This window comes from Podarcis muralis, chromosome 4 (assembly GCF_964188315.1).
Source record: "Podarcis muralis chromosome 4, rPodMur119.hap1.1, whole genome shotgun sequence".
NCBI lineage: Eukaryota > Metazoa > Chordata > Lepidosauria > Squamata > Lacertidae > Podarcis > Podarcis muralis.
The window spans coordinates 52,367,543-52,389,404 of NC_135658.1; the positions used below are offsets into that span (position 1 = coordinate 52,367,543).

Below are 21,862 nucleotides of genomic sequence, written 5' to 3' on the forward strand. Positions count from 1 at the left end.
TCGAATACTGTAGAAGCAATTAGCTCCCTTCAGAAATACAGATCATAAGTTCATTGTAATCAGGAAAATAGGACATCTGGACTTAAAGAAAGGAGTGCTGCTTTGTCAGAAATCTGACAAGTTACTGTCAACTTGGTGGAACGTTTCAAGCCATTCTACCCTGATGTCTTTTCTTAAAGCTGATCATAATGATATACGAATTTCCCACCTTTTGGTCCTTCTTAATTAATATATACAACCTAGTGAAAATAAATAAATTCTAGGCACAGAGCTTTTTCCTGCTGTGCATAGATCCCATAAATACTTATAAAAATGATGAAATGTCATGCTAAGTAGTGATTCTAGGAAATGCAGCATTTTTTATTTTCCTTTGGGCCTCTGTCCAGTTGGGGCTATTGCAATACAGCAGCTGCAGCACAATCTCTACCTTTTCCACACAAAGAGGAACACCAGGAGCAGAGCTGGCTCCATTCAACTATAGGCAAGCAGAGGGATTAATGGGGACAAAATCAGGGGACAGAGGTCCATGTCATTATTATTATTATTATTATACCTCTTCACAGCCTGAAGCCATCAAAGAGGCGAACCATAAAATAAAGATACAATCTCTTTAAAAAATGATACAGAAAAGATCTTCAGCTCATTTGCTAGAACATAGGACTCTTAATCTCAAGGTTGTGGGTTCAAGCCCCACGCTGAGCGAAAGAGTCGTGCATTACAGGGGGTTGGACTAAATGGCTCTCAAGGTCCCTTCCAACTCTGCAGTGCTATGATTCTAAGGGTGTCTTGGGAGGCAGAAAAACTAATGTATCAGCCCATTTCATCACTTTAAGAGGCACAAGTGGCATTCAAAGCAATGAAGTTTATCTGCTCTGGATTATAAACTGCTGTGGTTGTTTCCCTAGCTCACTAATATTATGTTTAGGGGCAGCTGCTCCTTGGAGGCTACATGGAGGTGCCACACAGAGGAGAAGTCTTTTCACTCATAGAATTTCACTATACAGATCACACACAACCATTACAAGTCGCCATCAACAATATTTGATGTCTGATGATCTACTATGCTGATCTGCAGTATGATCCAGTACACATGAAACAGGAAATAAGTTTCAAGGATGCTTTGTTGAGTGAATTAAACCTGTGCTTGCCTTATTCAGTGCTTTAATCAACTGGGTGGCCACATAGGAAAGCAGTAATGTCTTTTTGATTTATTGCATATAGGTCCCTAGTCACAGGTTGTATTTACTTCCTTGGCAGAATATTAAGCTTGCAGCCAGATACTTAGAAAGCCAAACCCTACCAGTTTAGCTGATCAGAATGAAACACACTCCCCCTACCATGTGTGCTTGTGGGTGTCTTTGTTTCTCAGTTTTGTGTCTTTAATACAACTGGAACACTTCTGTAGATATGAGCTGCTGTGGATGTAGAACAGATTTCTGCTAGGGGGGCAATACTTTCGCTTGATGTTACTTTATGGACCATTTTGTACTACAGCTGGTATCTAGGGTATTTTTTCCCCCTGCAGTATCTGCCTTTTGCTTTCCCATGCTGCATATGTTACTATGGCATCCTTAAGCTTTGGGGATGTACATCATTAAATTTACTTGTAAAGGAACTGTTGGCATAGTTAACCTTACACTCTCTTTCTGTGGCATGCTTAATGCTTGCAGCACATGGCAGAGAGAATGACCTTGCAAATGGATAATGTGACACAACTGCTCAGGCAAGAGGACTATGCCTCACTGAAGAGGGCTGAATTAGGATGACCTTCCAACCAACCAGTTTTATGATTCTGGAAGTTTTCTTTAAAAGTGTTCCTTCCGTTCATTAACTATTAAGGAAACGACACTGCTTCAAATAAAGAATTTTTGTATTTTTATGTCTTGAAAGTGACTTCTATTTATCATACTTGCATTAGGTAGACTATAAACGGAAGTACTAAGCAACTGATTCATATTTGTGATACCGTAATAAACAATCAAGAAAGTGTGCTAATATTTTTCTGAATATTTATGAAAATCTTATTTAATATGAGACAATCAGTGTAGCTGTACAGTGGACACTCGGGTTGCGAACGTGATCCATGAGGGAGGCATGTCCACAACCCGCAGCGTTCGCAACCCACAGCGCTGCATCTGTGCACGTGTGGGTTGTGATTTGGTGCTTCTGCACATGCGCGAACGCTGAAACCTGGAAGTAACCCATTCTGGTACTTCCGGATTCGGCATGGTGCAGAACCCAAAATTGTGTAACCTGAAGCATCTGTAACCCAAGGTACCACTGTATTGGGAGTGGCCTGTTTGGTGACACCTGTTGATAAAAACCAGTACTAATAAGGCACGTTTTAAAGTGGAATTATGAGGAAATGGGAAAACCGGATGTGTTGTCAGATAAGTACAGTCTTCAGCCAGAACGATGTTGTGCAATGACTAATTCAAACCTGGCTTATTTTAGTCTAATTAAGGCCATTTATACCTTAGCTACTCACACCCAATAACAACCTTCTATGCTTATTTACTAGGAATTCTAGAAGCAAGTTATTACTGTCTGCAACATCGCATGCGAAGCCAATAGAGGAGGGGGTGTACTATGCCTTTTTTGATAGCTCAACTGGTCCTGAATGGGGTAACTGTGCCCCGGAAGGACCAGGTGCGCAGCCTGGGAGTCATTTTGGAATCACAGCCATCCATGGAGGTGCATGTCAATTCTGTGTCCAGGGCAGCTGTCTACCAGCTCCATCTGGTACACAGGCTGAGACCCTATCTGCCCATGGACTGTCTTGCCAAAATAGTGCATGCTCTAGTTATCTCCCGCTTAGACTATTGCAATGCGCTCTTCGTGGGGCTACCTTTGAAGGCGACTCGGACACTGTAATTAATCCAGAATGCAGTAGCTAGACTGGTGACTGGGAGTGGCCACCGAGACCATATAACACCTGAGATACCTGCATCGGCTCCTGGCACATTTCCAAGCACAATTCAAAGTGTTGGTGCGGACCTTTAAAGCCCTAAACAGCCTCAGTCCTGTATACCTGAAGGAGCGTCTCCACCCCCATTCTTCAACCCGGACACTGAGGTACAGCGCCGAGGGCCTTCTGGCGGTTCCCTCACTGAGAGAAGTGAGGTTACAGGGAACCAGGCAGAGGGCCTTCTCAGTATTGGTGCCTGCCCTGTAGAACGCCCTCCCAACAGATGTCAAGGCAATAAGCAACTATCTTACTTTTAAAAGACATCTGAAGGCAGTCCTGTTTAGTGAAGTTTTTTTAATGTTTAATGCTGTATTGAGTTTTAAATATTCGGTTAGAAGCCACCCAAAGTGGCTGGGGAAACCCAGCCAGATGAGTGGGGTAATAATAATAATAATTTACATGAGTATAGGTCACTTACCTATTACTAAGCTCATAGGAGAATGAGGAGCTAGAGTCTGGAACCAAACTGGATCCTCTTGCTGGTCTGCATTTTTTTTTTAAAAAAAAACACCACCACCACTTTGGCTAAACCAGTTAACTGGCTTGTAAGTCAGCTTTTGATCCTGTTTGAGCTCTACCATGATCTGTTGGGCGGATGAGTTTGAATAATAGATGCACCACATTAACTGCTTCATTTAGTGGTGGTTTTCTCATTTAGGTCCCCAAATCTTTTTCACAAGCTGAAGCCAGGCTCTGCATCTCCAGGACTTCTGTATCACATACACTAGCTGCCGTGTACTTCTCTGGACCTGTGTGCTAGCTGGAGAAAAGAAAAGTGCTTGCCTGCGTGTGCAGATTATTGTAGACTGTGATAAAAGCATTTGCTAGTCTTGAGAGAGAATACCTGAGCTGATGTCAAAATCAGGCTCCCTCCTAGGCAAGGCAAAGGTCTCTGTGGCTTGGGAGGCGAGAAGAGCTAGAAGGAAAGAATCAGCTGAGCAGGAAAAGTAGATAAGTAAAAAGGAAGAGCAGCCACAGGGAGAGATCACTGAAGTCAGGTGCCATCAGAAGAGAGATAACTTGTGCATGCAAGAGCAAGATGGTGCAAACCTATGTTTGAATCCTGTTGTGTTCAATGGGCTTACTCTGTAGTAAGTGTGTTTAAGCTTTTAGCCTAAGACAGTCTAAGCCAAGGATGTGGTTCTGCAACAAAGGAAATGGACTCCCACCTGAGGTTCTTAAGTAAAACATTGTTAGGTCCAAGTGCTACTAACCAACTTAGTCTGGTTGACAGTGCAAGGTTTACTTATGGACATGGCACCTGTGGCTAAGTCCATCTTGTAGCTTCTGCTCTGCATATTTAAATTAGGGATATGTGCAATTTTGTCTCATAGAGTTGGTTTGATTAGGCTTGCCATACATCAGGAAAATTCCTGACATGTCCTGGTTTCCTGGTGTAAAATTGGCATGGGGGGGGGGGGGGAATTTGCTGAATCAGCAAAATGTTGGGAAAACCCGGATGTATGGCAATGTGATGGAAAAAGCAGTGGAAACAGCTCCAAAAGCTTAAAATCACCAGTAATTTGGGTTTGGCCCCAAATGGCAACCTTAAAAAGGTAAAGGTAAAGGGACCCCTGACCATTAGGTCCAGTCGTGGCCTACTCTGAGGTTGTGGTGCTCATCTCACTTTATTGGCCAAGGGAGCCGGCATACAGCTTCTGGGTCATGTGGCCAGCATGACCAAGCCACTTCTGGCGAACCAGAGCAGTGCACAGAATGACCGCTCCCTGCTTAAAACGGGGGGGGGGGGGGCCTTTGCGTGGACGCGTGCAGCCCCTAGATCTGGAGCGGCTCCAACAGCATAGGCTTGGCCTTGCCTTCCCTCAGGTGGGATACCTGGAGGTCTCCGCCTACCTCAGTCAGTTGTCCAATCCCACCTGGGGGAAGCGTTGCCAAGGAGACCAGGCCAGGTAGGGGAGGGATTACCTGCCCACACATTTACCTTCCCGCTGGAGCAGTACCTATTTATCTACTTGCACTTTGACATGCTTTTGAACTGCTAGGTTGGCAGGAGCAGGGACCGAGCAATGGGAGCTCACCCCGTCGCGGGGATTTGAACCGCTGACCTTCTGATCGGCAAGTCCTAGGCTCTGTGGTTTAACCCACAGCGCCACCCACGTCCCCAGCTTAAAATCACTAGTAATTTGGGTTTGGCCCCAAATGGCAACCTTAGGTTTGATGATATATTTACACTCTCCATGCTAACAGTGTAATCCTAAAAATAGCTACTCAGAGGCAAGTCCTATTGAATTCAAAAGGGCTTACTCTCAGGCAAGTCGGTAGAAAAAGTAAATATGTTTCAAAATTTCATAAATTAGGAAGTTCATTGAAGGGTTTTAAAGATGAGTTCCCTCTAAGAGGATGTGTGAAACTGTTGGAAACCTCTACCAGAAAAAAAGGCACTTGCTCATTTGTCTATAATAATTTGTTTAAATATGTGCAATTAATGTTATTGATCATGTTGCTGAGCATTATTTTTGCTTTGTTTTTAAATTATTTGCTGGATTCCCTGGAAGCATAAAGGCCAGCTACACTGGATACTAGCACTGTGTAAAATAAAAATGGTATCATTGCTTGCAGAGGTCTTCATCAAAGAAGACTTTGAGGACTAGACATAGGTTCTCCTGTTTGATGATAATAAGGCACAAGGAGTTGGGGGAGAGCAAGGCATCAGAAGAAGCACTGCAACAAATCGATCATTTAAATTGCAGTAAGTCACCAGGGCCGAAACTTCGTTCCAGCAGACCTGCAGTGAATTAGGAGCAGAGTGAGAAAGCTATTGCTAAGGGTCATGCCGGAGCCCAATATACTGCTTTAGAACAAAGGCTTTTAAATTTATTAATGAGTAATTCACATTAGTTACTTCTTTTTAGTATTAAGATGATGCAGCAGGAGGGGAAGAAGAAAAGAATCAGGCTGATTATTATGTATACAATTCTTGGCCTCCAACGCAAGGTTCCTGCTGTGAGCCTGAGATGACTGACAACTCATTTTTTCAGCCTAGCCTTGCCAAGCACCAACTTTCAGCACTGATGCCACCAGTGGCAGGACCATTCTGATAAGGGGGAGATACAGGATGGATCGCCTTCCATCTTGTTGAACAATATCCTCTTTGCTTTTGAAGTTGCTCTTAACAATAACAAGAACATATTCCTAATGCTCTTTAACTTTTCAAAAATACACTAGAACAATGTGAATAAAGCAGCTGTGAGCTAGAAAGTGGCATTTATTGATACTCAAGTCTGCAGAACGCTGAACATTAAAGTGCCTGCTTAGTGGAGGCCTGACAAGGATTTGTGATGTTTGTATATTTTGCCAATAATTAGAATTTGAGTTCAATATATCTCCTGCCTTGATTGTCACATCTATGTATGTTAAATTGTATTTTACCTTTTTCTTCTGTGATTCTGGGCTAGTTATAGAGATTGATTTGTTTGTTGTGCACAGTCTCTGCATAAAGGTATTAGAAGATACAATGCAGTCTTGCAAATAATATATCTCAAGAAAAGAGTGTTTGGCAAGAGTTTATCTGGGGCTCTAAAAGTTATGGCAGAACAGGAAATGGAAAAGGTAAAAGCCTCATTTTGAGGGGGGAGAACTGAGTGAGAGACGTAGGCTGAAGGAATGCAGGAATAAACAACCAGAGCCGCCTTTGAAATATTACACGAACAACACAGTACAGTGGAAGTTGAAATGTCAACTCATACATTTTGTTTTGGGGCAAAGAAAATGTCTGAAGTGCTGCAAACTACCAGCAGGGACAAAAAGGAGAGAGAGACTGCTGGAAAACACCATGGCCTTGAGGATGTTGCTGAGGAAGAAAAGTTTATTTAGTGCTTTAAAAAAGAAGAAGCTGTTTTGTGAGAGAAGTCCTATGGAGCGCCCTCAAGCAGGGTGCAAAGCAAGGGGGAGGAGGACATGCAGCAGCAGGCACAGGGCAAGGAAGGAACCCTTTGGATGGACATAGTAAAAGAAAAGAAAATGTCCCACCACCAAATTGTTGGGGCTGCATTCATAATTGCTTGGGGGTCCCCATCAGGCATACAGGCCAAGGGTTCCTCACCCCTACAGCAGGGTATGGTGCCAACAACAATAACTGTACATAGCTGTCAACTTTTCCCATTTTAAAGAGAAATTCCCTTATTCCGAATAGGATTCCTCGCAAGAAAAGGGAAAAGTTGGCAGCTATGCAATAACAGAACCCTGTTTGGCCAGTATCTGAACTCATAAATTCTCCTTCATTCACAACTTTGAGATCTTCATCTCTTTTTTGCTTTTCTGCAAATTATTATTATTATTATTATTATTATTATTATTATTATTATTATTTATTCCCCAGCCACTCTGGGTGGCTTCCAACAAAATATTAAAATACAGTAGTCTGTCAAACATTAAAAGCTTCCCTAAATAGGGCTGCCTTCAGATGTCTTCTAAAAATCTGGTAGTTGTTTTTCTCTTTGACATCTGGTGGGAGGGCGTTCCACAGGGCAGGTGCCACTACCGAGTAGGCCCTCTGCCTGGTTCCCTGTAACATGGCTTCTCACAGCGAGGGAACCGCCAGAAGGCCCTCGGCAACTCAATCATGATTTTCAATAATTTCATATGATCCTCCAGCAGTGGGTCATGAAATATAATTTCAAATTCGCTGATAAATCATGCACAGGAAGTACCACCTCCAAATTCCTAACTCTTCAGACACAAAGCAGTTCTCAGAGTTCATAACAGAGTGCCACCGCAGTAACATGAATGGAGTATGGAATCAGCTTCCGGTGTCCTTTGCAAGAAAACATTTCATTGTGTATTAATGCTTCGCCTCCTTTGCTATACACGGCTAATTTATTGCTGGAAACCAACAGCAAATGGTAATGTTTTGTTTTTCTTTTGAAGACTATTTCCACACACTTCTCAGATGACATTCTGCACTTTCTGGGTGTGGTGGCAGTGATGAATTGAGAGCAAGGAAATGACACATGCACGGTTGTATTTGGTGGAGCCTCCCCTAAAACAATAAATTCACAATATATATACATTGTGATGTGATGGAGTAATTTAGCCAATCATTCACCAGACCTGTAGATGGTAATGTTGTGCAGAATCTCTCAAGCCAGTCAGGCGATGAAAATCAAACCAGTATGTCAGCCTTCCTCAACCTAGTGCTCACCAAATACTCTGGACTCCAAATACAATCAGCCCCAGCCAGCATGGCCAATGGCCAGGAATGATGGGAACTGTAGTTCAAACCATCTGGAGGGCACCAGGTGGGTGACTGCTCATATATGTCATGGTTTCCAGAGTCATCCTAATACAGTAGGGATAAAGATTGGGGTACAGTTTAAAGCCCTTCCATCCCTGTGTCTCCTGTATCTGTCGTGTCTTCCAGATCCCTCCCCAGAGATGCCATTATTACTACCTGCCCTGCCCCAAAGACTGGATGGGAGAAAATGGAATGAGAAAAGGACTCTAAGTAACCATAGCATTTCATGATCTCAGCAGCCATCATGATGTAGCTCATGAGCCCTGCTGACTGGATTGACATCCATGTCCCAATATGGGTCAATCCTTCTGCTTATCCACCACTATCACAATACCTTCATAGACTGAAGAAGGAAATTTATATGCATAAAGAAAATAGGCTAATGGGTTTTATATGATCCTCTGCAATCCCCACGTTAAGCAGCATCAGACAAAGAAGCATATTACATGAACAGATTGACTTCCGCTGTTCAGGTGAATTGTAAGGTATCTGAGCATGTTAAGCTTTTGCTCTGATTCATGCTAATTGGGGGAAATGCATGCAACAATACAGAAGGCGATATCCGAGTCTGAGGGCTGAAGCTCTCACTCTGAGAGGGAACCATCTGGCACTCCATCATGAAATCTCTAATGAAAACATCATAGATCAGTCTCTGTCCGTCACCTAGGCATCTGACAGAAATTGAAATGCAGATTTACCCATCATCTTTCATCTGGTAATCATAGGCAACATAATAAAGCACAGGAGACGGAGACCTGAAATTGCTTGCACGTGCCCCCAAACTGGGTAACATGGATTTCAAAACACTTCTTTGAATTAGGTCAACATTTGGTGCAAATGTCACTGATATTTCCCTTCTATTTTAAAAATCTTTCCCAACAAGCTTTTATTTGGGGTTCAAGGTAAGAGTTACCTTGCAGACAAAACCCTGCAGATCATAAATAGGACACGAGGCAGTTTCTACTCTCTTTACGGTATTTAATGCTGCAAGTGGAATTCAAAGGACAGCAGCAGCACAATAGTACAACCTCTCTTGGGTGGTTTGGATTTGTACTTCTAGAAGAGCCAGCCCTCCTCCCACTTCACAGAAAAAGCTGTTTATTAATTTGAATAGGATTCCTGCACATGGCAGGAAGAGAGCTTGCTGGGGCAAGAAAACCCCCCCGCAAAGAGTACTCATTAATGGTTACTTGTCATCCTGGGGGAAAGTGACTGGTGGGGTGCCGCAGGGTTCTTTCCTGGGCCCGATGTTGTTCAACGGCTTTATAAATGACTTGGATGAAGGAATTGAGGGGAAGCTCATCAAATTTGCAGATGACACCAAACTGGGAGGGGCTACTGATGCCACAGAAGACAGAATCAGAATTCAAAATGACCTTAACGGCTTGGAGAACTGGGTGCAAGCTAACAAAATGAATTTCAATAGGGACAAATGTAAGGTTCTGCACTTAGCCACAAAGAACCAGATGCAGAAATATAAGAGGGGAAAACACTTGGCTTACTAGCAGTACATGTGAAAAGGATCTACTCCTACTCCTACCCCTACCAACACTATTGCTGATTAAGGGAAGCACTGGGGAGTTGCCCTTCTCTGGTAAGAGTGTTAGGAGAGATTCAGAATTCCCACAATCTATGGGCCTTATTCCTCCCTGCCTTAGAGGTTGTTGCAGGAAGTGTAACTTTAATTAGGGTTCATCCTCTCTGCATAAAGACTACTGCAGGAAGATACTGTTTTTTTAAAAATCCCGTATCAGCCAGTTGAGACAGCATGAAACATTCCTTCCTGAGTCCCGCAAAGAGGAGCCAGCCAAAGCCTCAAATGAGGCTGAACTTGGGGAAATAATCTGATACAGGCATCTCCCAAGTCTCACTAGTCTAAATGTTATGATTGCTGGGAAATCCTAGCCATCATGAGATTTCCTTCTTCAAAATCTTTCTGTATCTGGGAACCCTGAAGACATTGCAAGATTCAGTCACCTTTCAGCATTCCACTTTTGCCTCTGAGAGTTGCAGGTGGAAGTCACAACCTCTTGCCAGCCCTCACAGACCATCCTGAGAAGCAGGAGGACTAAAGTGAATGGGACCGAGAGTTCTTTGTGCAAAGTACAGTGCTATATTTGGATTGCAATCCTATGTCCACATACTTGGAACAAAGCCCTACTGAACTCAGAGGGACTTATTTCTAAGATCGGAGCCTGATGCTTTTTTGTGAGTTTTTTTGTGTATTTTTTTTACAGCAAGGAGTTTCTCTGAAGTTATCCTAGTCACCTTGAACACATCTATTGTTTGAGATAATATTTGTCGTTTAAAAATCATACTTTATTATCAAAAGGTATTGAAATGCAAATACTTTCCCATCATTTGCATTCCACTCTTTTGGCGCAGTTGTGTTTTTCAATTTACAGTGCGAATCATTATGGTGGCAAGCAGCCACTTCTTCGAATCAGATAAAGAAACCTTGATCAAGATGGCACTTCTCTTTTAAAATGTATTTTAATTAGCAGCGCTTGTTCAGATAGCAAGCTTCATTATCTGAATCCATAATGTCGCTGGAAGATAAACATGCATGTAAGCTTATTTTCCCATTAGCTCAGAAACCTGGGACGAGAATGGTAAATACTTCAAAGGAGAAGCTTGATTTGTGACTCTCTGCTCCTTTTTAACCCTCAGAGAACTCCAATGTATTTAAGCAGGGTAGAAAGAAGTCACACCTCCTCCCTAGGTGGAAGTATACATTACCTTGGCAAACATACTTCCCCAACCTACATTTGCTAAAGTAACCAGCATATGGGGGGGAAATATTATGAACAGGTAACACCACCTGCCAACCTCCCTTCCCCATCCCCAATTGGGCTTACTTCCTATCTAGGAATCAGGCTAAGGATAAAAAGAATCAAACATGGCCCGATGGTGGCAGTTACATTCCAGCAACTTCCGAAAGGCAGTACATTGGATGCATCTGGCCTCATGTAACAATTCCATTAAAGTAATGGACATGAGTGGGAAACCATAGGGCAATCTCTCCTCCCACCCCCTACGAAACACAAACACACACACACACACATCCTGGTACCACTCACATGGTTTGGACTACAACTCCCACAAGCCCCAGCCTGTATGGTCAGCGGCCAAGAATGATGTAAATTGTAGTCCAAAAGAACTGACGAGCACCAGGTTGTGGAAGGCTGCCCTACAAAAGATGCACTTTTGAGCTAAATGTACCATAGTTCTGATAATGTAAGGAGCTTCCTATGTTTCTGAGTAATGGTTTTGTGTCTCTTTTATATGGATGATTTTAATTTCATATTGGGGCCCTAGATGTAAAGGTGAAGGAGAGATAAATTTATTTTTAAATGAATATATATTCCTGTATTTCTGAACACAAGCAATAACGAAACTGGTGTTGCAATCAAGGCACAGTAATTAAAATAGATCTGACTTACTAATGTTTTAATTTGAGATCAGGTCTATGATCTATACGAGCTATTAGAATCTGAAGATAAACTATTGTTCAGTGGAGCAACAGATGTGACTGCTGTTGTTAATTGCACTTGTCACTATTTCACAAAAGAGAGCAACTTACAAAATAATATAAAGATTAAAACCTGAACGAAATAAAAACCTACTAACATAACCATATATGTACATGTAAGACATCCTACCCACTGGAAGAGGCCACAGTCCTCTGAATTAAGGGTCATTGGTAAAAAGAAATGTTTTCACCTGGTGCCTAAGAACAGGCAGTGACAGGGCCAGGTATGCTTCCCAGAAGCCAGCATTCCACAAGTGGGAGCCACCACTAAAAATGCCCGTTCTCATGTTGCTGCCCTCCACACCTCCTTCGGAAGATACACGTGGGCAAGGGCCTCTGACCCGGAATTATAGTAGCAACTGTCTCAGAACTGTTTTTCAGATCTATCTATCAGCCCCTCTCCATGTCACATGTCAGCAAAGCTTCACTACTTTCATGGTGTTTGATGCTGGTCTTTGTCAGCTGTTGGCACATTCCATCTGAGGTACAGTATGTATTTTCTGGCATTGGAAGAAAAAAGTTCAAGCTGTCGGATGTAACAGTTGATTTATTCAGGGACAAGTCGATACCGTGACACAATGTTGTAATAACTGGTAATCTGAGATTATTGAAACCAGAAAATGTACATAACTGCATTAGAAAGATGAATTAAGCCTGACAAGTGAGGCTAGCAAATGTTTGCTATTGATTTACTCTCCAAAAAAAGCGATAGGGTTGCCTTTCTTCAAACGTAAATGTGTATTTATGCAGTATGTCTGCCATTTTTAGTATCTATTCATATTGATTGATCTGAAATTAGTTTATAAAAAAAACTATTGCTGAATTATGAAAAACTGGTCTTTGATTCAGCAGCCCTGGTATTCCTTAAAATAGTACGCACCAGGAAAAAAGATATTTGAGTGTGGCAGTGTTTGGATTCCACTCCTAAAACTAGAACATCAAATCCCACCCACTGGATCCCAGGAGAAGGTCTTAGGTTAAATCCCTAGTGTCTGCAGGTGAGGTTCAGAGAGACTCCTGCCTTGAAATCCTGAAAATGGCTGCCAGTCAATGTAGACAATACTGAGCTAAATGGGCCGGTGGTCTAAGTTAGCTTTATATAGTCCTTTGTTAACCAGGTCTGGGGGCCAGAAAGGCAGTTTGCCACACAATCTTGTGCATCTGCTCACAGAATTGTCAGGTGATATAAGAAATTTGATACCACTTGGCAAAAAGGGCTTCCCTATTATATAGGATAGTCAGTCATTGCATATAAAATTCAAGGACAGCTGTAGCTTTATGTCTCTTATCATTTGAACATTTACTAACAATTTCCTTCTAGGTGAAACTCTGGGCAACTTTATCTTGCATTGATTAAAATTTATCTGGAGTCTGGATAAAATAGCTCCAGGGAACTTATCTGGCTATTCTTGCACACTTTCCCTTCCCTTCGCCTCTGATTTCATTTACGACCTCCTGAAACAATTTTGACCCATCAAGCTGAATGCCGCCAATTAACTAAATATGGTTACGTGGGCCTTAAGATACCTCTCTCTCCCTTTCCGTTCTCGTTGTCTGAATGCTTGCTACATTGAATGAGAGAACCAGAGGAAGAAGCTGCGATTAGAATGCTTTAGTTGAAATAATATAACATATTTTGCCTAAAGTGCCCCACAAATGAAGCCAGGGTCCTCTAGCAGGTTCAGAATATAACTGAAAGCACTTGTAAAAAGCATTGAATCCTAAAGAACCGATGGCACTGTGTTTTTAATATAACTTGGAAAATTAGGCTACATTAAACAAACAAAAAAGTTTCTTGCATGTCACATTAAAATGCTGAAGAACCATATTCACCTTGATCCATAGAACTTCAGGAGCAGCAGAGAGCGGTGTTCATATTGCTACCCATGTGGAGACAATGCCTAATGCAGAAGCCAGCCAATACATAGGGTAGCAATATATAGTTATGGTGTGTCAAATCCCACACACTTCTGCACATCCAAATAGCAGATCCATGCATGGAAATCTTTTTGCACAACTGAGTTGTGTTTATTGGATCTGGGTGGCTCTGGCCTCACTGGTGTATATATAGGTTGAAAGAATTCTGCTGTTGTCCAAAGCAAGCTCAACATGCAACACTGAAATAATCAGACGTAAGAATGTACACTTAGAGGCAGCATCCTGATATGTTCAGGTTTGCGACTGGATGGCGATGAATCTCGGTATCCGCCAGGCTTCTCTGCAGAGCCACAAAAGCTGCAAAATATGGCTCCTCCGCTGATTAGACATGCTGAGGTGATCCAGCCTAAATAGAGTGCAGGTCCCAGTTCACGTTTCCGGCCAAACTGGATTACTGGATTGTGGAAGTCCTCGATGATGTTTTTGGCAGTCCAGGAAACAGGAATCAGCACAATGACCCCAGTCAGAAGGAAAATTGCTCCTGCTGCCAACAAAATCTTGTTCTTCATCTGCTCATTACTGCCAGGACATCGGATGCACTTTGTGCCAGCAACGGCAATCAGAAAGGCAATAACTGACAGGGCACATGCTGTGCACATTAGTCCTCTGGATGCTTCCAAGGCAGGTGGAAGGGCCAACAAGGATCCGTAGAATTTGCACTGATGCTTCTTGAAATGATTGACACACACCATCCATAGACCCTCCCAAATGGTCTCAAAGACTATGATGTTACTTTCTGTGAAGGCAGATACTTTCCACTGAGGCATCAGAGTGACGGTTAACGTTCCAACCATGCCAATGCCCCCAAGCAGCAGGGCCACAGTTTGCAATGCACAGCAAGCCATGGGGCTTCTCAGAAAGTGATGCCCAAGCAAAAATAATTCAGGAATACTTTTCTAAAGAAGATCTTGCATTTCTCCCCAAAACATACGAATCTTCCCCATAGTTTCTTCATGTGGCAGATGAATTTAAGATGGACTATGCCTGTAATCCTGAAGAACAAGGAGGAAGAAATCCACTTCTGCCTACCCTGAAGGAGCTTCTATATATTTCATCTAAAGTTCCACAGTGAGTCAAGGCCCAATACCTTTGTGGCCAATCAGATTCTGTGCAAGGGTGAGTCCAGACATATTCTACCTGACATTGTTGTTTTTTTGTGTGTTCGAGTGCTGCTAACATGCTATAATTAAATGATTATGCTCTAATTTTAGATCCCCAATTACAGCACTAATAATTATTTTTCAGCAATAATCATTGCATCAGTGTCAAAGCACAATAGCTTAATCACGTTTTCCGGTTAAAAAGTCACATAAACACATTTACAATTTACTGGTGACAAAAAAAAATTGTAAGGTTTATTTAGGTTGAGTTTAGAAGTTTTTCAATGCTGCAAACAAAAGAATATGAACTTGTGTGTGGATATATGATGCGATACGATAATCTTTATTATCATTGTCCCATACAGAACAACAAACTTGAAAAAAATCTACATCAGACATTCAAAAACAATATACTCCCATAGAGACTAACTTACACTGCGTTTAAAACCAAAATCACATTTGGATAGAAACTGTTTCTGAGGTGGCTGGTCCTAGTCTTTATAACCCTGTACCTTCACACACACACACACACACACACACACACACACACTTTTACAATGTAAATCAGGGTGGGCAACCTGAGCTCATCCAGATGTTGTTGGCCGACAACTCCCATATGTCCCAACCAGTTTGCCCAATTGACAAGAATGGTGGGAGCTGTGGTCCAACAACATCTTAAGAGGTATAGGTTGCTCACCCCTGCTATATGTCTTTTCTAAGTTCTGCCCAACTTTCTCAAGAGATGTGCTTAGTTTGCTAATGGGATCTTAATACACAAAGGGGAAATGTGTGTTTCCTTTGCAGCAGCCACTCCCGTCACCTCCTATGCTGTGTCCCCACCCCTCCAAAAAAGATAGGGGAACCAGTACAGACAGAAGGGGGAGCCAAGAAAAATGTCCTGCCCACTTTCTGATCATGGAAGACTCTGCTGGATCAGAAAGCCTACCATCAGGAAAGGGACATAATTCGGCAATCTGGAACTTCTAGGCCATTAATGATGCATGAGAGCAATGTTTCTCAAAGAGTAAGCCAAGACCCACCAGTGGCTCTTCAGCCACTTTCAGATGGGCCTTGGTGCCACAGCCTACCCAGCGCCTCCTCACTTGCCTTTCCCCACCATTCAGCCATGACATAGGCTTTTGGTTGGACCAGTGCCAGCACTAGCAACTCCTTGCATGCTGAGTAAAAACAGCTAGGAGTAGGAGGAAAATGTGACTATAAAAGAACCAAGGAGGAGAGAGAGAAGAAACTGGGAGGGGTTCTGTAGGGGAGGCACGGAAGATATAGTTCAAGAAGAATGGGTGAAGAAATGATAACAAATACTTTGGGAGGCACAGTAACATAGAATTGTAGAGTTGGAAGGGACCCTGAGATTCTCCAAATTCTCCTTAAAATGGGGAGACTGAGTCACAATAACCTCATAGCAAATGTCTCCTCTAAAGCTTGTGGAAAGCTGAGCTCTGAAACTTCACACCACAAGAAAAACACGATGGCAAAAGGATTTCGCAATTTCAAAAGATGGAGTAGAAATCAGTAGAAAGTGATGCCAGCTGATTATGCCAAACTCTGTCTCCATCTGTTATCATTTTGCAACTGGCTCTGACCCTGCACTATCCTTTTGTGATGGGGGGAGGGAGGGGTGGCTCAGCAGTTTTCAGCCATCTCAAGTGCACCTTGGAGGTAGAAAGTTTGGGAATCCCTGCACTGGAGATTGAGAGTGCAGTAGCACAGACACATTCTGCACTCACCATGAAGTTTTGTTCTCTCCTCACAATAATATTGTGCCCCATGTTCTTCCCTTCTCCAGGTGAATTGTAAAGCATATGTATGTAAGCAAATATTAAGGTGTATATGTACATATATTAGGTAACGGTATAAAGATCCTGTGTAGAGTCCAAAGTCCAGGGAAATGTCACTTTCTTGATGGCGTAAACTTGAGTAGCATGAAGGCATTCAGGTTAAGCAGACTTTTGAGTGCCAAAACCCCAAAACTGTCATAAAAATAATGAAACCTGGGGCACAGTATAGCAACATTAATGTGAAAAACAAAACTCTTAATGCGCCCTCTTTTACTCCCCACAAAGCTGTCTCAAATTGTATCAGGGCCACAGTGTCTCTGCAATTTCTTGTTTTCAGCAGCTTGCCTCAGAAAAACTGCCTCACAGATTACCTCAGAAGATGGTACCTACTAGGCAAGTGCATTTTTGCCCTTCCTTCTTGGAGGCTTCAAATGTATGTTTTTTGTTTGTTTAGGAATCAGGGATACATTCACCCTTGCTTAAATTGCCCAAGTTCCTCATGACTTGTGACAGAGAGGCAATTAAAATTGGTAGTCAGGTGACCCACCTGACGAACTAAAGCTGCTCACATACCAGTCTCTGTAGCTAACATTTGCAATAGAGCTGAAATATTTGAGGAACAGCATTAGACCGCACCAACTAAAAAGAAGATTGTGTTTATTTTTGTGTGTAAGGTGTAACCACGCTGAAAGACACTCTTGTCATCTCAAATGATAGAATAATTACTGGTATTGAAGCCTGAGGGGAGTGAAATAGCAGCAGGACAGATGAGTATATAGGTGTTATGAATTCCACAAACATAGACTGTATCTGAATGTGTTCTCCAGAATTCCAAAGGATATTGTGGGTTTAGTTTGCGATTTATTTTTTTAGCAAACCATTAAAACAACGTTGAATAACAATCTTCATTATTGTTATGGTGTAAAAGAGAAAAGACTGAGGTCCTAGTTCCAGTTTTCGAATGCAAACCAGGTTATTCTGTGGAAAACCCACAGAAAACCCACTCTCATTACTGCTTTGCTATTTAGCAGAGGCTCTGTAGGGCTGCCAAATGGGACAGAAAATTTATTGCCCCTGTGAATCAGTGTAAACCTGCCGTCCTCATGTTTTAACTCTCCCAGAGACTGCTTGCTCCCAGCTAAGTTGATGTTCCTGGAACATGTTCTTACATCTAATTTACACATGCAATGTTAGTCATTTGGAAATGCAAATAGATAGAGGCTGTTGCACATGGCAAGCTGTTTCTGTCACTCCTCCCAGTTCTTACAATTTTCCTGGAATTCAGCAGTAAACAGAGCAAACAAAGAGCATTGCACTGCCTGAGATGCAGACCCTCCAAGTGTCCCTATTTTCCAGGGACGTCCTTGATTTAGAGAAGCCATCCTGGTTTCTGATTTGATCCCGGAATGTCCCACTTTTCCTTAGGATGTCCCTATTTTCATTGGCAAAATGTTGGAGGGTACAAAGTTATCCGACCCCTGAGCTGTCTGAAAGCAATCCTGTACAGGAAAGTTTTTAAATGTTTAATGTTATATTATGTTTTTATATATGTTGGAAGCTGCCCAGAGTGACTGGGGCAGCCCGATAAAATGTGTGGGGTATAAATAGTGAAATTATCATTTTGGAATGGACTATCCCTCTTTTCATCGGAGAAACGTTGGAGGGTATGGAGTTGTGTATCCGCCATCCTCACTCTTCCTCTCACCCCACTTGCTATAAACATTGTTTTGCTATTGCTAATGCAGCAGCATACATGATCTCTCTGCCTCAGCCTCCTGTGTGCCTAGCTCTTTCTACTAAAGTTACCGTATTTTTCGCCCTATAGGGCGCACTGGCCCATAGGGCGCACCTCGTTTTTTGGGGGGGAAATGAATAACAAAAATTTATTCCCCCCCCCCCAGCCGCAGGGCTGGGGCGGGGGAAGCCCGAGCTTCCCCCGACCCCAGCCCCCAGAACAGGCTTGCGGACACATGCACGAAGCACGGGGCGCCCTCCAGAGGGCGCCCCGTGCTTCGGGCTGCAGGCTGCTGCCCGCAAACCTTGCAAGCCCGCAGGAACTCCCGCCGGGCTTGCAAGGCTTGCAGATAGCTTCCTGAAGCCTGGAGAGCGAGAGGGGTCGGTGCGCACTGACCCCTCTCGCTCTCCAGGCTTCAGCGAAAGCCTGCTTTCGCCCCATAGGACGCATACACATTTCCCCTTCATTTTTGGAGGGGAAAAAGTGCGTCCTATAGGGCGAAAAATACAGTACTTTATTAACCTATAACTTTTATTTTTTATTATTTAAACAAAAACAATTTCTAGCCACAGCAAAATGGCTAGACTTTCCTGGGCCCCTCAGCCAGAATGCTTCACTTTGAGGAAGCACACTGTGGCTCAGAGTGAGGCATGAGGGTGAGACAGGTTTCTTGGAGTCCTGAGGAGCCTTGCCAGGTGGTGGGTAGTGGTGCCAGTAGAAGTGGGTGACCACAAGGCAAGCTACCAGGGCCCAAGAGTGTGCTGATGTGCTCCTCTCTGGGCCCTGACACTAACTCAGCTGGATTGCATGAAATTGCTCCTGTATGAAAATAATCTAACAGTTGAAAGCATTTCCACAGTTAAAGGACATTTTGTTAGTTCTTCAGCATGGCACACATAACATTCTGCTGCAGTTTAAACAGAGCAAGGTTATCTTCAACATATCAGGACATTGTCACATAAATATGACCAATACCTCTATAAGTAACAAACCAATAGAGTAACTTTGAATATGTTTCTGGGAAAGAACTCTGCACAGCAGTGGGGGTGGGAAGTAGGACAGGGTGGAGAGTCAAGATAAGAAACATTTACTGCAGTGCTGAAGTCTTTGGGGTGGGGAATTTGCTGAAGTCTTGTGGAAGGGAGGGAATTGGCTGGCATCCAGTTCAGCTGGTGGAAAGACTGGAATAGCAAAAAATGTACAGTACGCTCGGAAAACTCTAGTTACATGCTATGTGACTCACCTGATTATATATTCAGTTAACCTTTTTAAAAATTGCAAGCAGTCTTAGCAGCTACTGTAACATGAATGGTTTGCATTCCCTACAGACCTGTCAAATGAACTAAGCTAAAGTGCACTGTGAGTATTGCATGCATGCACACACAAACACACACACACACAGGCAAACCTTGTTAGTGTTTATACTTGGATTTGTAGTATTTGTGCATTTTTCCATCAGCCACATACAGTTCCAGAAAGATGCCAAACTGCATTAGAATTCGCCTACAAGACAGCATGCCACATGCTTCTTCATGGCTGCCATTCTGCATGTTGTTGTGGTTACGTATATCTTTACAATTCTGCCTAATGCACCCTGCAAATCGCCAGGAAGGTCACACAAAACAGATGAAGTTTAAAATATTTTTATTAAAACGTGTTAAAACTCTTTTGCCACAGAACAAACAATAATGTGCAGGAAAATAATGGTAGAATATAGTTAGATTGAAAAACAAGAAAAGAAAGCACACAACCTTTTATCACTACTAAGAAGAGTTAGTACTATTGGGCAAAAAAAATTGTTTTCAGGAAATGTAGAATGTATACTTTGAAAATTTTGAAATTTTAAAAAATTCATGCACATCACTCCTCTTCTTTTTTTTTTACACAGCTAAGCAACACTTCAATAAAAACTTTATGTGGTTAAAAAAAAATCAAATATAGATTTAGAGAAGTCCCCCCCCCCTTCATTTCCCCCCTCACCTCCCAATAAGAGCCTCTGCTATATTTTGCATATTAATATAGTATTGATCATAGTGGACTTCAGTAAGTTAGAATTTTTGCTGTAACATAACCTACACCCCCACACACACACACACTGCAAAGCAATTTCAAATCGCTATTAGAATGAAAACATATTCCCCTTAATAGATGCTAATAAAAAAAATACAAAAACCTTGGACAATATTCAGTTCGAATTTCTGGTGCTGCTCTGAAATATCTGAAGACGTTCCCTTGTGTTCTAGAGCTTGCTTTGTCTTAGAGATCACAGACAGTTTCCTGGATCTCGCTCCATTGTACACAGTGTGCTGTACTAGCAGAGTTTCTTCTAGAATCCAAGTTTGATCAGAAAGGATACTTCCCTTGGAAAGACAGTAAACCAAAGGCAGACTAAACATACTGACTTTTAGTGTACGAACTTTCAGCTCTTCTTGGCGTACGATGGCTCTGGAAGGCTGTACGTTGTGAAGGCACTGAGTATCGATAGCTTCTAGTTTTTTCTTCACAACGGCAGAAACAGCAAAGAATTGCTCCTCCGGCGACGAGGCAGAAGGCAGACGTCCAGCCGATGTAGAGGGCTTCGCCAAGCTCCCGCTTCTGAGCCAGCTGAATGGCTGGATTGTAGAAGTCTCGGATGATGTTGTGGGCAACGAAGCACACTGGGATGAGCACGACGATGCCAGTCACAATGAAAGTGATGCCACCTGCCAGCAAAATATACCCTTTTATTCGGTCGTCATTTCCTGTGCACTTTGTGCACTTCATGCCAAGGACAGCGACTGCAAATGCAAGGAACGCCAGGGCTGAAGCTGCGCACATCAGACCTCTTGAAGCCTGGAGGTCAGGAGGCAGAGCCAAGAGGGAGTCGTAGACCTTGCATTGCAGCCTGATGTTAGATTGCTGTATGCAGTTCATCCACAGGCCTTCCCAGGAGGTTTCAAAAACCACCACGTTGCTTTCGATGAAAGCAGTCACTCGCCACTGGGGCATGCCCGTGATGGCGAAAGTCCCAACTGCGCCAATGCCTCCAAGGATCAGTCCAGCAAACTGCAAAGCAGCAGAAGCAGCAGCCATCTCTTCATTCCAGAACAGAGCTCCAGATACGTTCTGTTCAAGCGCAGGGCTTTAGGGTGTTTGTTCGTTTTGCAGGTACAGGTTGTCTGCAGAAGAGAAACCTTTCTCAAGCAGCTTGTGCAGCTGTCACCTGCAGAAACGCTTGCTAATTCAGACCAGTTTGAATCAGATGCATGCTGGTTAGCACTCGGCTGCTTCCTTACAGCTTGAGTGGAGCATTCCACTGCCCCCATCATTTGGAAAGGATGGAGTTATCTATCAGGTTTAGCAACTTTCAAAGCCAGTGGAAGGTCAAACACAACAGGGTTTGCAACCAGAAAAATTCTTTCTGGAAGGCACACCTGTGTCTCTGAAGAAATTCTGTCATTTACCTTTTTTTTCCTCCTCCTGGCAAAAGGTTAGATAGTACATAAACATTCTGAAATGGAGCCAAATGGCTTTAATGTACAATCTGTAAACAAGCA

The 21,862-nt window shown here is 42.8% G+C and overlaps 3 protein-coding genes across 3 annotated transcripts in view; all 3 read right to left on the bottom strand.

Moving 5' to 3' along the window:
- Positions 1-21,862, bottom strand: part of GRIK1 (glutamate ionotropic receptor kainate type subunit 1) — a 229,735-nt gene that overhangs the window by 198,256 nt on the left and 9,617 nt on the right. The window lies entirely within an intron of this gene.
- LOC114596027 (claudin-8-like) lies at positions 13,881-14,537 on the bottom strand. Its single transcript, XM_028726999.2, has one exon. The coding sequence runs from the start codon at positions 14,535-14,537 to the stop codon at positions 13,881-13,883; it is 657 nt and encodes a 218-aa protein (XP_028582832.2).
- LOC114596026 (claudin-8-like) lies at positions 19,954-21,747 on the bottom strand. Its single transcript, XM_028726998.2, has one exon. The coding sequence runs from the start codon at positions 21,396-21,398 to the stop codon at positions 20,715-20,717; it is 684 nt and encodes a 227-aa protein (XP_028582831.1). The 5' UTR covers positions 21,399-21,747; the 3' UTR covers positions 19,954-20,714.